Here is an 18593-nt window from a genome sequence, read left to right on the forward strand (position 1 = left end):
GTAACCCTTAATTCCCTTATTGGTTAAAAATCTGTCTATCTGTGATTTGAATACATTCAATGAACTAGCCTCAACTGCTTCCTTGGGCAGAGAATTCCAGATTCACAACCCTCTAGGAGAAGAAATTCCTTCTCAACTCGGTTTTAAATTGGCTCCCCCGTATTTTGAGGCTGTGCCCCCTATTCCAGTCTCCCCGACCAGTGGAAACAACCTCTCTGCCTCTATCTTGTCTATCCCTTTCATTATTTCAAATGTTTCTATAAGATCACCCCTCATCCTTCTGAACTCCAATGAGTAAAGACCCAGTCTACTCAATCTATCATAGAAACATAGAAACATGGAAAATAGGTGCAGGAGTAGGCCATTCGGCCCTTCTAGCCTGCACCGCCATTCAATGAGTTCATGGCTGAACATGCAACTTCAGTACCCCATTCCTGCTTTCTTGCCATACCCCTTGATCCCCTTAGTAGTAAGGACTACATCTAACTCCTTTTTGAATATATTTAGTGAATTGGCCTCAACAACTTTCTGTGGTAGAGAATTCCACAGGTTCACCACTCTCTGGGTGAAGAAGTTTCTCCTCATCTCGGTCTTAAATGGCTTACCCCTTATCCTTAGACTATGACCCCTGGTTCTGGACTTCCCCAACATTGTGAACATTCTTCCTGCATCTAACCTGTCGAAACCCGTCAGAATTTTAAACGTTTCTATAAGGTCCCCTCTCATTCTTCTGAACTCCAGTGAATACAAGCCCAGTTGATTCAGTCTTTCTTGATAGGTCAGTTCCGCCATCCCGGGAATCAGTCTTGTGAACCTTCGCTGCACTCCCTCAATAACAAGAATGTCCTTCCTCAAGTTAGGAGACCAAAACTGTACACAATACTCCAGGTGTGACCTCACCAAGGCCCTGTAGAACTGAAGTAACACCTCCCTGCCCCTGTACTCAAATCCCCTCGCTATGAAGGCCAACATGCCAATTGCTTTCTTAACCGCATGCTGTACCTGCATGCCAACCTTCAATGACTGATGTACCATGACACCCAGGTCTCGTTGCACCTCCCCTTTTCCTAATCTGTCACCATTCAGATAATAGTCTGTCTCTCTGTTTTTACCACCAAAGTGGACAACCTCACATTTATCCACATTATACTTCATCTGCCATGCATTTGCCCACTCACCTAACCTATCCAAGTCGCTCTGCAGCCTCATAACATCCTCCTCGCAGCTCACACTGCCACCTAACTTAGTGTCATCCGCAAATTTTGAGATACTACATTTAATCCCCTCGTTTAAATCATTAATACACAGTGTAAACAGCTGGGGCCCCAGCACAGAACCTTGCGGTACCCCACTAGTCACTGCCTGCCATTCTGAAAAGTACCCATTTACTCCTACTCTTTGCTTCCTGTCTGACAACCATTTCTCAATCCATGTTAGCACACTACCCCCAATCCCATGTGCTTTAACTTTGCACATTAATCTCTTGTGTGGAACCTTGTCGAAAGCCTTCTGAAAGTCCAAATATACCACATCAACTGGTTCTCCCTTGTCCACTCTACTGGAAACATCCTCAAAAAATTCCAGAAGATTTGTCAAGCATGATTTCCCTTTCACAAATCCATGCTGACTTGGACCTATCATGTCACCTCTTTCCAAATGCGCTGCTATGATATCCTTAATAATTGATTCCATCATCTTACCCACTACCGATGTAAGGCTGACCGGTCTATAATTCCCTGTTTTCTCTCTCCCTCCTTTTTTAAAAAGTGGGGTTACATTGGCTACCCTCCACTCGATAGGAACTGATCCAGAGTCAATGGAATGTTGGAAAATGACTGTCAACGCATGCGCTATTTCCAAGGCCACCTCCTTAAGTACTCTGGGATGCAGTCCATCAGGCCCTGGAGATTTATCGGCCTTCAATCCCATCAATTTCCCCAACACAATTTCCCGACTAATAAGGATTTCCCTCAGTTCCTCCTCCTTACTAGACCCTCTGACCCTTCTTATATCCAGAATGTTGTTAGTGTCCTCCTCAGTGAATACCGAACCAAAGTACTTGTTCAATTGGTCCGCCATTTCTTTGTTCCCCGTTATGACTTCCCCTGATTCTGACTGCAGGGGACCTACGTTTGTCTTTACTAACCTTTTTCTCTTTACATATCCACAGAAACTTTTGCAATCCGTCTTAATGTTCCCTGCAAGCTTCCTCTCGTACTCTATTTTCTCTGCCCTAATCAAACCCTTCGTCCTCCTCTGCTGAGTTCTAAATTTCTCCCAGTCTCCGGGTTCGCTGCTATTTCTGGCCAATTTGTATGCCACTTCCTTGGCTTTAATACTATCCCTGATTTCCCTTGATAGCCACGGTTGAGCCACCTTCCCTTTTTTATTGTTATGCCAGACAGGAATGTACATTTGTTGTAGTTCATCCATGCGGTCTCTAAATGTCTGCCATTGCCCATCCACAGTCAACCCCTCAAGTATCATTCGCCAATCAATCCGAGCCAATTCACGCCTCATACCTTCAAAGTTACCCTTCTTTAAGTTCTGGACCATGGTCTCTGAATTAACTGTTTCATTCTCCATCCTAATGCAGAATTCCACCATATTATGGTCACTCTTCCCCAAGGGGCCTCGCACAATGAGATTGCTAATTAATCCTCTCTCATTACACAACACCCAGTCTAAGATGGCCTCTCCCCTAGTTGGTTCCTTGACATATTGGTCGAGAAAACCATCCCTTATGCACTCCAGGAAATCCTCTTCCACTGTATTGCTTCCAGTTTGGTTAGCCCAATCTATGTGCATATTAAAGTCACCCATTATAACTACTGCACCCTTATTGCATGCACCCATAATTTCCTGTTTGATGCCCTCCCCAACATCACTACTACTGTTTGGAGGTCTGTACACAACTCCCACTAACGTTTTTTGCCCTTTGGTGTTCTGCAGCTCTACCCATATAGATTCCACATCATTCAAGCTAATGTCATTCCTAATTATTGTATTAATCTCCTCTTTAACCAGTAATGCTACCCCACCTCCTTTTCCTTTTATTCTATCCTTCCTGAATGTTGAATACCCCTGGATGTTGAGTTCCCAGCCCTGATCATCCTGGAGCCACGTCTCCGTAATCCCAATCACATCATATTTGTGAACATCTATTTGCACAGCTAATTCATCCACCTTATTACGGATACTCCTTGCATTAAGACACAAAGCCTTCAGGCTTGTTTTTTTAACACCCTTTGTCCTTTTAGAATTTTGTTGTACAGTGGCTCTTTTTGTTCTTTGTCTTTGGTTTCTCTGCCCTCCACCTTTTCTCATCTCCTTTCTGTTTTTTGCTTTTATCTCCTTTTTGTTTCCCTCTGTCTCCCTCCATTGGTTCCCATCCCCCTGCCGTATTAGTTTAACTCCTCCCCAACAGTACTAGCAAACAATCCCCCTCGGACATTGGTTCCGGTCCTGCCCAGGTGCAGACCGTCCGGTTTGTACTGGTCCCACCTCCCCCAGAACCGGTTCCAATGCCCCAGGAATTTGAATCCCTCCCTGCTGCACCACTGCTCAAGCCACGTATTCATCTGTGCTATCCTGTGATTCCTATTCTGACTAGCACGTGGTACTGGTAGCAATCTCGAGATTACTACTTTTGAGGTCCTACTTTTTAATTTACCTCCTAGCTCCTTAAATTCGTTTCGTAGGACCTCATCCCTTTTTTTACCTATGTCGTTGGTACCAATGTGCACCACGACAACTGGCTGTTCTCCCTCCCTTTTTAGAATGTCCTGCACCCGCTCCGAGACATCCTTGACCCTTGCACCAGGGAGGCAACATATAATCCTAGAGTCTCGGTTGCGGCTGCAGATACGCCTATCTATTCCCCTAACAATTGAATCCCCTATCACTATCACTCTCCCACTCTTTTTCCTGCCCTCCTGTGTAACAGAGCCAGCCACGGTGCCATGAACTTGGCTGCTGCTGCCCTCTCCTGATGAGTCATCTCCCTCAAAGTACTCAAAGCAGTGTACCTGTTTTGCAGGGGGATGACCGCAGGGGACCCTTGCACTACCTTCTTTGCACTGCTCTTCCTGCTGGTCTTCCATTCCCTATCTGGCTGTGGACCCTTCTCTTGTGGTATGACCAACTCGCTACACGTGCTACTCACGTCATTCTCAGCATCGTGGATGCTCCAGAGTGAATCCACTCTCAGCTCCAACTCCGCAATGCGGACCGTCAGGAACTGGAGGTGGATACACTTCCTGCACACATAGTCGTCTGGGACACTGGAGTCATCCCCAAGTTCCCACATGGTACAGGAGGAGCATAACACGCGACCGAGCTCTTCTGCCATGACTTAACCTTTCGATAGGCAACAATAATGTTAAAGTTTACTCACTGTTAAAGAGAAGAAAGAAAAACTACTCACCAATCACCAGCCAATCAATTAACCCCTTTGGCTGTGACGTCACCTTTCTGTTTCTTTTTATTTTTTTGCCTTCTCCCTGAAGCTGCACAAGCGCGCCTTTTATAGGCCTCCAACCCCGGACTCGTGCCTCACTAATTGCCGCCGCCTCTCGCTGCCTAGCCTTTTATAGGCCTCCGACCCCGGACTCGCGCCTCACCAACTGTCGCCGCCTCTCGCTGCCGCTGGGCCTTTTATAGACCTCCGACCCCGGACTCGCGCCTCACCAACTGCCGCCGCCTCATAAGGTAACCCCCCTCATCTCCGGAATCAGCCTAGTGAATCGTCTCTGTACCCCCTCCAAAGCTAATATATCCTTCCTTTAGTAAGGTGACCAAAGCTGTACGCAGTACTCCAGGTGCGGCCTCACCAATACCCTGCTTTTGTACTCCATCCCTCTCGCAATGAAGGCCAACATTCCATTCGCCTTCCTGATTACCTGCTGCACCTGCAAACTAACTTTTTGGGATTCATGCACAAGGACCCCCAGGTCCCTCTGCACCGCAGCATGTTGTAATTTCTCCCCATTAAAACAATATTCCCTTTTACTGTTTTTTTTTCCCAAGGTGGATGACCTCACATTTTCCAACATTGTATTCCATCTGCCAAACCATAGCCCATTCGCTTAACCGATCTAAATCTCGTTGCATTTTCTCTGTGTCCGCTGCACAACCTGCTTTCCCACTAATCTTTGTGTCATCTGCAAATTTTGTTACACTACACTCTGTCCTCTCTTCCAGGTCATCTATGTATATTGTAAACAGTTGTGGTCCCAGCACCGATCCCTGTGGCAGACCACTAACCACCGATTTCCAACCCAAAAAGGACCCATTTATCCCAACTCTCTGCTTTCTGTTAGCCAGCCAATTCTCTATCCATGCTAATACATTTCCTCTGACTCCGCGTACCTTTATCTTCTGCAGTAACCTTTTGTGTGGCACCTTATCGAATGCCTTTTGGAAATCTAAATGCACCACATCCATCGGTACACCTCTATCCACCATGCTCGTTATATCCTCAAAGAATTCTAGTAAATTAGTTAAACATGATTTCCCCTTCATGAATCCATGTTGCGTCTGCTTGATTGCACTATTCCTATCTAGATGTCCCGCTATTTCTTCCTTAATGATCGCTTCAAGCATCATTACAGATGTTAAACTAACCGGCCTATAGTTACCTGCCTTTTGTCTGCTCCCTTTTTTTAAACAGAGGCGTTACATTAGCTGCTTTCCAATCCGTTGGTACCTCCCCAGAGTCCAGAAAATTTTGGTAGATTATAACGAATGCATTTGCTATAACTTCCGCCATCTCTTTTAATACCCTGGGATGCATTTCATCAGGACCAGGGGACTTGTCTACCTTGAGTCCTATTAGCCTGTCCAGCACTACCCCCCTAGTGATAGTGAATTATTTCAAGGTCCTCCCTTCCCACATTCCCGTGACCAGCAATTTTTGGCATGGATTTTGTGTCTTCCATTGTGAAGACCGAAGCAAAATAATTTTTTAAGGTCTCAACCATTTCCACATTTCCCATTATTGAATCCCCTTTCTCATCTTCTAAGGGACCAACATTTACTTTCGTCACTCTTTTCCATTTTATATATCGGTAAAAGCTTTTACCATCTGTTTTTATGTTTTGCGCAAGTTTACTTTCATAATCTATCTTTCCTTTCTTTATTGCTTTCTTAGTCATTCTTTGCTGTCGTTTAACATTTACCCAATCTTCTATTTTCCCACTAACCTTGGCCACCTTATACGCATTGGTTTTTAATTTGATACTCTCCTTAATTTCTCTGGTTATCCACGGCTGGTTATCCCTTCTCTTACCGCCCTTCTTTTTCATTGGAATATATTTTTGTTGAGCACTATGAAAGAGCTCCTTAAAAGTCCTCCACTGTTCCTCAATTGTGCCACCGTTTAGTCTGTGTTTCCAGTCCAATTTAGCCAATTCTGCCCTCATCCCACTGTAGTCCCCTTTGCTTAAGCATAGTATGCTCGTTTGAGACACTACTTCCTCACCCTTAATCTGTATTACAAATTTACCAATACTGTGATCACTCATTCCGAGAGGATCTTTTACTAGGAGATCGTTTATTATTCCTGTCTCATTACACAGGACCAGATCTAAGATAGCTTGCTCCCTTGTAGGTTCTGTAACATACTGTTCTCAGAAAGAATCCCGTATGCCTTCCATGAATTCCTCCTCCAGGCTACCCCGTGCGATTTGATTTGACCAATCGATATGTAGGTTAAAATCCCCCATGATTACTGCCGTTCCTTTTTCACATGCCTCCATTATTCCCTTGATTATTGCCCGCCCCCCGTGAAGTTATTATTTGGGGGCCTATAAACTACGGCCACCAGTGACTTTTTCCCCTTATTATCTCTAATCTTCACCCACAATGATTCAACATTTTGTTCATTAGAGCCAATATCGTCTCTCACAACTGCCCCAATATCATCCTTTATTAACAGAGCTACCCCACCTCCTTTCCCTTCTTGTCTATCTTTCCGAATTGTCAGATACCCCTGTATATTTAATTCCCAGTCTTGGCCCCCCTGCAACCACGTTTCTGTAATGGCCACCAAATCATATCCATTTGTAATGATTTGTGCCGTCAACTCATTTACTTTATTTCGAATGCTGCGTGCATTTAGGTAGAGTGTTTTCATACTAGTTTTTAAACAATGATTTTTAGTTTTGACCCCTCCTGCAGCCCCTTTATATTCATACATATTGTCCCTTCCTATCACCTTGTGGTTTACACTTACCCCAGTGCTACTCTGCTCTGTTGCCTCCTGCCTTTTGCATTCTTTCTTGGGATCATGTTCATCTGAGCTCTCACCCTTTTTGACATTTGAAAAGGATATAGTTAAAATCTAGCTCGGGAGATGGTGGTTAAAGTGGCCTGAACAATCTTGTGATGAATTCCTGTCCTTATTAACACTATCTGCTCCACTCCGCCCGAGCCCCCAAGTCTCGTACTTCTCTGCCCAACAATGCGAGCCTTTGTGCACCTTCTCCTCCTGATCCTCCTAACACCTTGGTTATCTCTTCATGCGCCTCCATTCCTCAACAATGAAAAAATCGAGTTGAGAGATTCCAGTTCCAACTTTAAGGATTGTTTTGATAATAATGCGAAAAAAAGATTAAGAATTCTTTAAGTCCAATTGAAGATTGCTGTCTGTGTACATCGCAGTTGTCATCTCGGTTGGAATAAAAATGTCACTATATGCTAATTTAACAAAGCGGTTTGGCCCTGAACTACCCTGGAGCGTGATCCCAGATTTAGGTCGGGATCACACCTGCTGGTGCCCTACAGCGCTGACCCTGATGATGCTTGTGGGGTCACTGGGATGGCAGCTCATTTGCCTAGGGCCATGGTTCATCAGAGGAACATCTCTGGCACCAGCCAGCCCCACGCTGCTGGAAGCTCTGGCGCCTACTTTCCCCTTCCTTTGAAGAAATCACCTCACTGCCTGCTTGAGTTCTTTTACCAAGGAGGACAGTTGCACATGCTTTCTTTTTTTAAAAAAAAGATTAACCCTTTCTTCAGGGGTACATGCCTTTTTCCTAGCCGAGAGCCTGACAGCCATCTCCATTGAGATCCACTTGTGCTCCTCTGGATGGAAGTATGCCTCAACTGTACTTGGAAAGTGGGAACTCCGAGGGTAGGGAGTTGCCCCAACCCCAGGCCCACCCGTCTGCAAAAGCACCTGCAAAGAGGTCGCTGGAGGTGCCACCCCTTATATGGCTGAGTGGTAACTTGCAGCTTGCCATGTCTGGGTCCAGTGCTTGTGCATAAGCTCTTTCACCAGAGTACAGCTGAGGAAAGTTGGTCCATCACTGTTTATTTTGAATGTAGATTACTTGCATTGTTTTCCACATCTGTGCATATTTTTGAAGGACAATGAGTTAGAAGTTTTCTCTTGTCAATTTTACACACATATTTTGAATAATAAATATTCATTTCTGTAAGGAAACCTATTTTGATACTTCATAGAGCGATGAAACATACAAACATAAGAAATAGGAGCAGGAGTAGGCCATTTGGCCCTTCGAGCCTGTTTGCCATTCATTGAGATCATGGCTTATCTTCGACTTCAACTCCACTTGCCTGCATTATCCCCATATCCCTTGATTCCCTTAATATCCAAATTTCTATTGATCTCAGCCTTGAATATGCTCAATAACTGAGCTTCCACAGTCCCCTGGGGTAGAGCATTCCAAAGATTCACAACCCTTTGAGTGAAGAAATTTCTCCTTATCTCAGTCCTAAATATCCGGCCCCATATTCTGACACTGATCTTGGTTCTAGACCCTCGAGCCAGGGGAAACATTCTCCCTGCGTCTATTCTGATAAGCTCTGGAAGAATTTTGGATGCTTCAATGGGATCATCTCTTATCCTTCTAAACTCTGGATAATATAGGCCTAGTCTGCTCAATCTCTCCTCACAAGACAATCCCCCATCTCAGGAATCAGTCGATTGAACCTTGGTTGCACTCCCTCTGTGGCAAGTATATCCTTCCTTAGGTAACTGTGCACAATATTCCAGGTGTGGAATCATGGGGGATTTTAACCTACATATCGATTGGTCAACTCAAATCGCACGGGGTAGCCTGGAGGAGGAATTCATAGAATTCATACGGGATTGTTTCTTAGAACAGTATGTTACAGAACCTACAAGGGAGCAAGCTATCTTAGATCTGGTCCTGTGTAGTGAGACAGGAATAATAAACGATCTCCTAGTAAAAGATCCTCTCTGAATGAGTGATCACAGTATGGTTGAATTTGTAATACAGATTGAGGGTGAGGAAGTAGTGTCTCAAACGAGCATACTATGCTTAAACAAAGGGGACGACAGTGGGATGAGGGCAGAGTTGCGAAAGTAGACTGGAAACACAGACTAAACGGTGGCACAATTGAGGAACAGTGGAGGACTTTTAAGGAGCTCTTTCATAGTGCTCAACAAAAATATATTCCAATGAAAAAGAAGGGCGGTAAGAGACGGGATAACCAGCCGTGGATAACCAGAGAAATTAAGGAGAGTATCAAATTAAAAACCAATGCGTATAAGGTGGCCAAGGTTAGTGGGAAAATAGAAGATTGGGAAAATGTTAAACGACAGCAAAGAATGACTAAGAAAGCAATAAAGAAAGGAAAGATAGATTACGAAGGTAAACTTGCGCAAAACATAAAAACGGACAGTAAAAACTTTTACAGATATATAAAACGGAAAAGAGTGACTAAAGTAAATGTTGGTCCCTTAGAAGATGAGAAGGGGGATTTAATAATGGGAAATGTGGAAATGGCTGAGACCTTAAACAATTATTTTGCTTCACAGTGGAAGACACAGAAACCATGCCAGAAATTGCTGGTCACAGGAATGTGGGAAGGGAGGACCTGGAGACAATCACTATCACTAGGGGGTTAGTGCTGGACAGGCTAATGGGACTCAAGGTAGACAAGTCCCCTGGTCCTGATGAAATGCATCCCAGGGTATTAAAAGAGATGGCGGAAGTTATAGCAGATGCATTCGTTATAATCTACCAAAATTCTCTGGACTCTGGGGAGGTACCAGCGGATTGGAAAGCAGCTAATGTAACGCCTCTGTTTAAAAAAGGGGGCAGACAAAAGCAGATAACTATAGGCCAGTTAGTTTAACATCTGTAGTGGGGAAAATGCTTGAAACTATCATTAAGGAAGAAATAGCGGGACATCTGGATAGGAATAGTGCAATCAAGCAGACGCAGCATGGATTCATGAAGGGGAAATCATGTTTAACTAATTTACTGGAATTCTTTGAGGATATAACGAGCATGGTGGATAGAGGTGTACCGATGGATGTGGTGTATTTAGATTTCCAAAAGGCATTCGATAAGGTGCCACACAAAAGGTTATTGCAGAAGATAAAGGTACGCGGGGTCAGTGGAAATGTATTAGCATGGATAGAGAATTGGCTGGCTAACAGAAAGCAGAGAGTCGGGATAAATGGGCCCTTTTCGGGTTGGAAATCGGTGGTTACTGGTGTGCCACAGGGATCGGTGCTGGGACCACAACTGTTTACAATATACATAGATGACCTGGAAGAGGGGACAGAGTGTAGTGCAACAAAATTTGCAAATGACACAAAGATTAGTGGGAAAGCGGGTTGTGTAGAGGACACAGAGAGGCTGCAACGAGATTTAGATAGGTTAAGTGAATGGGCTAAGGTTTGGCAGATGGACTGCAATGTCGGAAAGTGTGAGGTCATCCACCTTGGGGAAAAAAAACAAAAAAAGGGAATACTATTTGAATGGGGAGAAATTACAACATGCTGAGATGCAGAGGGACTTGGGGGTCCTTGTGCATGAATCCCAAAAAGTTAGTTTGCAGGTGCAACAGGTAATCAGGAAGGCGAATGGAATGTTGGCCCTCATTGCGAGAGGGATGGAGTACAAAAGCAGGGAGGTCCTTCTGCAACTGTATAGGGTATTGGTGAGGCCGCACCTGGAGTACTGCGTGCAGTTTTGGTTGCCTTACTTAAGGAAGGATATACTGGCTTTGGAGGGGGTACAGAGACGATTCACTCGGTTGATTCCGGAGATGAGGGGGTTACCTTATGATGATAGATTGCGTAGACTGAGTCTTTACTTGTTGGAGTTCAGAAGAATGAGGGGTGATCTTAAAGAAACATTTAAAATAATGAAAGGGATAGACAAGATAGAGGCAGAGAGGTTGTTTCCACTGGTCGGGGAGACTAGAACTAGGGGGCACAGCCTCAAAATACGGGGGAGCCAATTTAAAACCGAGTTGAGAAGGAATTTCTTCTCCTAGAGGGTTGTGTATCTGTGGAATTCTCTGCCCATGGAAGCAGTTGAGGCTAGCTCATTGAATGTATTCAAATCACAGATAGATAGATTTTTAACTAATAAGGGAATTAAGGGTTATGGGGAGCGGGCGGGTAAGTGGAACTGAGTCCACGGCCAGATAAGCCATGATCTTGTTGAATGGCGGAGCAGGCTCGAGGGGCTAGATGGCCTACTCCTGTTCCTAATTCTTATGTTCTTATGTTCTTATGTGTGGTCTCACCAGGGCCCTATATAATTGCAGTAAGACATCTTTACTCTTATAGTCAAATCCTCTTGTAACAAAGGTCATCATACCATTTGCTTATTTGCTTTCTTAATTGCTTCTTGTACCTGCATGTTAACTTCCAGTGATTTGTGTACAAGGACACTCCGATCCCTCTGAAAACCAACATTTCTCAATCTCTCATCATTTAAAAAATGCTCTGCTTTTCCTCTCTTTCCTGGTATCATTCTGGTCACCTTACAGTCTAGTTGTCTTACATGCTACATAAATCCATGTTTTCTGTAATTGTTCACTTCCTTCATCAGAATAACAAGTTTGGAATATCCATGGTTGACATGGAGTTTCTAAAGTGTACTCTTTACGGCTATTTGTTTCTTTAGGATTGAAACTAGTCACCTGATAACTATTTAGCGCTATTTGTCAGTGCTAAAATACCACCTATTTTGTGATAGAAAATTTGAGTTAGAAAGAGCAATAGAGAGAGAAAGGGCGGCGAGGGGGGGGAAGTGGACCAAATAAACATGAATTAATTTCATGCCGAAGTCTTGTTCTTCATTGGTTTTCAATGAGGAACGATGCCAGGGTAGCTCCTCTCACTTATTCTGTTGTTATAACTTATAGTTTTTTCATCGTGACAAAAATTCATGGTCTCAGAAGCTTGTCTGCAGTAATAAACCAAAAAGCAGAGTTTTTAATGCAGTAAATCATAAAAGGAAACTTTTCTCTTTCTCCCTCACCGCGCCCCCCCGCCCCCACCCGCATAATGTATTTAGATTTCACATCGAGTTAGATGTGTGCAGCATTCTCTTCCACTATAAATTATTTGAACAATGTTCCCTGAAGATAATGGGGTTGAATTTTCGTGGGAGTTCTCCCAATTTTTCACCACAGCTTCAACCAAAGACTCATGGAAACACTGGCAAAATGCCGCCAAGGATGTTCACACCATTTCTCCTGGGTATTCGTGGATCTGTGGACACCATCGGGCGATCCCCCCGCAGACCAGTGGTTGAGCTCCCAGGGAAATTCAACCCCATTATATAGATTTTCTGCTTCAAAAAAAAGTTTTTTCTACACTCACCTGTGAAAATAACGTAAAACATGCCGACAAGGTCTCCTCAACTTCAGTTTGGGATGGCTTATTAGAAACGTAGGTGAAAAGCTAGTTCAACTGTCATGCTTTTGTGTATAACAGTGTATAATTATCAGATTCCAGATATGTGCAGAGCTGATGTGCAATATGTACCAACTGTTGACTGTTTATTAAACACCCATTCACAACATTAGAAAATGAGAACTTATGTAAATCATTCTAGGTTCCCTGTTACAGTTAATTTATTGTGATTTACAAGATGGAATATTGTTCTGTAGTGATTTATTTTCATCTTTATTTTCCTTTCCCTCCTAAGCTGAATGAACTCGTTAGTCTGGACCTGCGCCACATAACGGAGCTGAATAATGAAACAGTAATGGAGGTGGTGAAGAGATGCAAGAATTTAAGCTCTCTGAATCTATGTCTGAACTGGAGCATTAATGACAGGTACACCAGTACTTTCTGAGTACATGCATTTGATTAATATAAATGCTACAAACTCCAACAAAACACTTGACAATTTTTTGTTCTATTGCCACATATTTAGGCATTACAACCGAAATTAATTCTTCTGCCATTGCAGGATGTAAGCTGTAATAATTTCCTTTCCAAAGTAACAGTCAGTAAGAACACCCCATAACATCTACATTAAAAAAAGTCTCAAGTGTTTGAAGAGTCAATCATTCCATTAATTTTGAATTGACAAAGTCTTGAGGTGAAAAAAAGAAACATTTGCTAGGCAAGTTGAAGGATCATGAGTGAAAGCAGCTTCTTCACAGCAACTGTGTCAGATTAGGTACGATCTGTACCATTTGTTTCCTTGCTGCTGGCTGAGATGGCCTGAATTTTGAATTCATTTGGATATTTATTATATGAAATTACTGCAAACAGTTTCATTATAATTAGATTACAGGCAGATAAGGAATGGGTGACCATCAGGAAGAGCAGTGGAAGGAAGGTAGTGCAGGGGTCCCCTGCGGTCACCTCCCTCCAAAACAGATACACAGTTTTGGGTACTGTTGGGGGAGATGACTCATCAGGGGCAGGCAGCAGCAGCCAAGTTCATGGGTGGCTCTGCTGCACAGGAAGGCAGGAAAAAGAGTGGAAGAGCTATACTAATGGGGGATTCTATTGCAAGAGGAATAGATAGGCGTTTCTGCGGCCGCAATCGAGACTCCATAATGGTATGTTGCCTCCCTGGTGCAGGGGTCAAGGATGTCTCGGAGCGGCTGCAGTGCATTCTGGAAGGGGAGGGTGAACAGCCAGTTGTCCTGGTATATAGGTACCGACGATATAGGTAAAAAACGGGATGAGGTCCTACAAGCTGAGTTTCGGGAGCTAGGAGTTAAATTAAAGAGTAGGACCTCAAAAGTAATAATCTCAGGATTGCTACCAGTGCTATGTGCTCGTCAGAATAGGAATGCCAGGATAGCTAAGATGAATACGTGGCTTGAGGAGTGATGCAGCAGGGAGGGATTCAAATTCCTGGGACCGGTTCTGGGGGAGGTGGGACCAGTACAAACCAGACGGTCTGCACCTGGGCAGGACTGGAACCAATGTCCTGGGGGGAGTGTTTGCTTGTGCTGTTGGGGAGGGGTTAAACTAATATGGCAGGGGGATGGGAAACTATGCAGGGAGACAGAGGGAAGTAAAATGGGGGCAGAAGCAAAAGATAGAAAGAAGTAAAAGTAAAAGTGGAGGGCAGAGAAACCCAAGGCAAAAATCAAAAAGGGCCACATTACAGCAAATTCTAAAGGGACAAAGTGTAAAGGTAAAAAGACAAGCCTGAAGGCTCTGTGCCTCAATGCAAGGAGTATTCGTAATAAGGTGGATGAATTAGCTGTGCAGGCAGCTATTAACGAATATGATATAATTGGCATTACGGAGACATGGCTCCAGGGTAACCAAGGCTGGGAACTCAACATCCAGGGGTATTCAACATTCAGAAAGGATAGACAGAAAGGAAAAGGAGGTGGGGTCGCGTTCCTGGTTAAAGAGGAAATTAACGCAATAGTAAGGAAGGACATTAGCTTGGATGATGTGGAATCTGGATGGGTAGAGCTGCGGAATACCAAAGGGCAGAAAACGCTAGTGGGAGTTGTGTACACACCACCAAACAGTAGTAGTGAGGTTGGGGACAGCATCAAACAAGAAATTAGGGGTGCTGCAATAAAGGTACAGCAGTTACCATGGGCGACTTTAATCTACATATAGATTGGGCTAACCAAACTGGTAGCAATACGGTGGAGGAGGATTTCCTGGAGTGTATTAGGGATGGTTTTCTAGACCAATATGTCGAGGAACCAACTCGACGGCTGGACATCCTAGACTGGGTGATGTGTAATGAGAAAGGACTAATTAGCAATCTTGTTGTGCGAGGCCCCTTAGGGAAGAGTGACCATAATATGGTAGAATTCTTTATTAAGATGGAGAGTAACACAGTTAATTCAGAGACTAGGGTCCTGAACTTAAGGAAAGGTAACTTTGATGGTATGAGATGTGAATTGGCTAGAATAGACTGGCAAATGACAGTTAAAGGGTTGACGGTGGTAAGGCAATGGCAAACATTGAAAGATCACATGGATGAACTTCAACAATTGTACATCCCTATCTGGAGTAAAAATAAAACGGGGAAGGTGGCTAACTAAGTAAATTAGGGATAGTGTTAAATCCAAGGAAGAGGCATATAAATTGGCCAGAAAGAGCAGCAAACCTGAGGACTGGGTGAAATTTAAAATTCAGCAGAGGAGGACAAAGGGTTTAATTAGGAGGGTAAAATAGAGTATGAGAGGAAGCTTGCTGGGAACATAAAAACTGACTGCAAAAGCTTCTACAGATATGTGAAGAGAAAAAGATTAGTGAAGACAAACGTAGGTCCCTTGCAGTCAGAATCAGGTGAATTTATAATGGGGAACAAAGAAATGGCAGACCAATGAACAAATACTTTGGTTCTGTCTTCACTAAGGAAGACACGTATAAACTTTCGGAAGTACTAGGGGACCGAGGGTCCAGCAGGAAGGAGGAACTGAAGGAAATCCTTACTGGTCAGGAAATTATGTTAATGAAATTGATGGGATTGAAGGCCGATAAATCCCCGGGGCCTGATAGTCTGCACCCCAGAGTACTTAAAGAAGTGGCCCTAGAAATAGTGGACGCATTCGTGATCATTTTCCAACAGTCGATCGACTCTGGATCAGTTCCTGTGGACTGGAGGCTAGCTAATGTAATACCACTTTTTTAAAAAGGAGGGAGAGAGAAAACAGATAATTATAGACTGCTTAGCCTGACATCAGTAGTGGGGAAAATGTTGGAATCATTTGGAAAGCAGTGACAGGATCGGTCCAAGTCAGCATGGATTTATAAAAGGGAAATCATGCTTGACAAATCTTCTAGAATTTTATGAGAATGTAACTCGTAGAGTGGACAAGGGAGAACCAGTGGATGTGGTGTATTTGGACTTTCAAAAGGCTTTTGACAAGGTCCCACACTAGAGATTGGTGTGCAAAATTAAAGCACATGGTATTGGGGGTAATGTATTGACGTGGATAGAGAACTGGTTGGCAGACAGGAAGCAGAAAGTCGGAATAAACAGGTCCTTTTCAGAATGGCAGGCAGTGACTAGTGGGATGCCGTCGGGCTCAGTGCTGGGATCCCAGCTATTTACAATATACATTAATGATTTAGATGAAGGAATTGAGTGTAATATCTCCAAGTTTGCAGATGACACTAAGCTGGGTGGCGGTGTGAGCTGTGAGGAGGATGCTAAGTGGCTGCAGGGTGACTTGGACAGGTTAGGTGAGTGGGCAAATGCCTGGCAGATGCAATATAATGTGGATAAATCTGAGGTTATCCATTTTGGTGGCAAAAACATGAAGGCAGAATATTATCTGAATGGCGGCAGATTAGGAAAAGGGGAGGTGCAACGAGACCTGGGTGTCATGGTACATCAGTCATTGAAAGTTGGCATGCAGGTACAGCAGGTGGTGAAGAAGGCAAATGGTATGTTGGCCTTCATAGCTAGGGGATTTGAGTACAGGAGCAAGGAGGTCTTAATGCAGTTGTACAGGGCCTTGGTGAGACCTCACCTGGAATATTATGTTCAGTTTTCGTCTCCTAATCTGAGGAAGGATGTTCTTGCTATTGAGGGAGTGCAGCGAAGGTTCACCAGACTGATTCCTGGAACGGCAGGACTGACATATGAGGAGAGACTGCATCGACTCAGCCTGTATTCACTGGAGTTCAGAAGAATGAGAGGGGATCTCATAGAGACATATAAAATTCTGACGGGACTAGACAGGTTAGCTGGAAGAATGTTCCCGATGTTGGGGAAGTCCAGAACCAGGGGTCACAGTCTAAGGATAAGGGGTAAGCCATTTAGGACTGAGATGAGGAGAAACATCTTCACTCAGAGAGTTGTTAACCTGTGGAATTCTCTACCGCAGAGAGTTGTTGTTGCCAGTTTGTTAGATATAATCAAGAGGGAGTTAGATGTGGCCCGTACGACTAAAGGGATCAAGGGGTATGGAGAGAAAGCAGGAAATGGGTCCTGAGGTGAATGATCAGTCATGATCTTATTGAATGGTGGTGCAGGCTCGAAGGGCCTAATGGCCTACCCCTGCACTTATTTTGTATGTTTCTATGAGTTATTTTACTGGAGGTCTGTGCTTAGAAAACTAGAGCTTAGAAAAACTTTTGTTAGATTATAAATACGTGCTGGTGAAATTAGTCGATTTTCTTTCCAGTGAAGTCAATGGAAAAGAAAGTCAGGTGAGTTGCTGTCGGTTCACTATTGCCTTTTTTAAACTACCCCCAAGGTCTATTATCACCCCTTGTGATTATGCCAGATTCCTGTAACACAGATTTTAACATGAAACAAAAACAAATTGTGCTGTGTAAAATTTTAAAACAAACTATATGATTGATTGCAGATCTCCAGCTGTTAGATATCTAGGCCTAGAAATTTGCCTCGGGCGGTATCGGATCTGGCGGCCATTACACGCAGCGCCTGATATTCCGTTCTATTGACTGGAATGGAACTGAATATCAGGCACTGTGTATAACAGGCTGACGATCTGACACCGCCCATTGGTGTCACCGCCCGAGACAAATTTCTAGGCCGTAGGATGTAGTTGACATAAATTGCAACTAAATATTCATAGTTGAGAAGGTTTTATGTTTTCTTCTTACTAACCTACCCATCTCTCAAAAAATTAGACCTGGTTTGTCCAGATGGATTTCCAAACTGAGCGTGCTCAATGGCACCTTTCCACTGACCTTAAGGTATTGCGTTATTTCCGCAGTTCTTGAATTTCCTCCTGCAGGACCACAGGATTTTTTTAAAGCATTTTTGTAGATTGATGTGTACAAGAACTACTTCAAAAGGAAACTGTGAAAATATATGTCAAGAAGGTAAGCTGGGTCATGTAGTAGGTTATATCCTTTCAGCTGCAGAATCTGGGTTCAAGTCCAACCCAGACTGATGGGATAAATATCTCTCTTCTGTTGCTTAAGGTGTTGACTTTTTCCTGGGGTACAGTTATGTGAGTACCAAAATTGCCCCTCTTCAAATGACCATCCCTTCTGCGTATGTGACGCAAAATATTTGACTGGGGGTGGTGAGAGGTGGAATGGGCACACCACAGTCATGCTCATTCAGTATCCTCACCAAATATCCACACAACGTGCTTCATGCAGAGATTCACCGGATAACAATAAGGACCAATGCTCATGTTTCCCTCGCGGAGGCCAGTTACAGCATTTCGACTCCATCCTGACTGACATCAACTAACTTGACAGAGACTAGGTACCTTCTTATTATTTATGGCTCAGCTATTGACTGATTAAATTTGCTGAGCTGGTGGCGGTGATGCTCGCTTTAAAGATCTTGTTTGTTATGTCTTTAATACTCTTATGAATGACTCCATGAGATCTAGTATTGTACTTGAGCTGTTGTGATCTTCGT

At 43.7% G+C, this 18593-nt stretch overlaps 1 protein-coding gene across 9 annotated transcripts in view; it reads left to right on the forward strand.

Annotated features, from left to right (window-relative positions):
• Positions 1–18593, forward strand: part of fbxl17 (F-box and leucine-rich repeat protein 17) — a 1396933-nt gene that overhangs the window by 710642 nt on the left and 667698 nt on the right. For all 9 annotated transcript variants that reach the window (XM_070884143.1, XM_070884142.1, XM_070884147.1 and 6 more), the window contains one exon: positions 12948–13078. In XM_070884143.1, coding sequence (XP_070740244.1) covers positions 12948–13078 — 131 coding nt within the window. The remainder of the gene's footprint in view (positions 1–12947; positions 13079–18593) is intronic.

Source organism: Pristiophorus japonicus, chromosome 1 (assembly GCF_044704955.1).
Source record: "Pristiophorus japonicus isolate sPriJap1 chromosome 1, sPriJap1.hap1, whole genome shotgun sequence".
Lineage (NCBI taxonomy): Eukaryota > Metazoa > Chordata > Chondrichthyes > Pristiophoridae > Pristiophorus > Pristiophorus japonicus.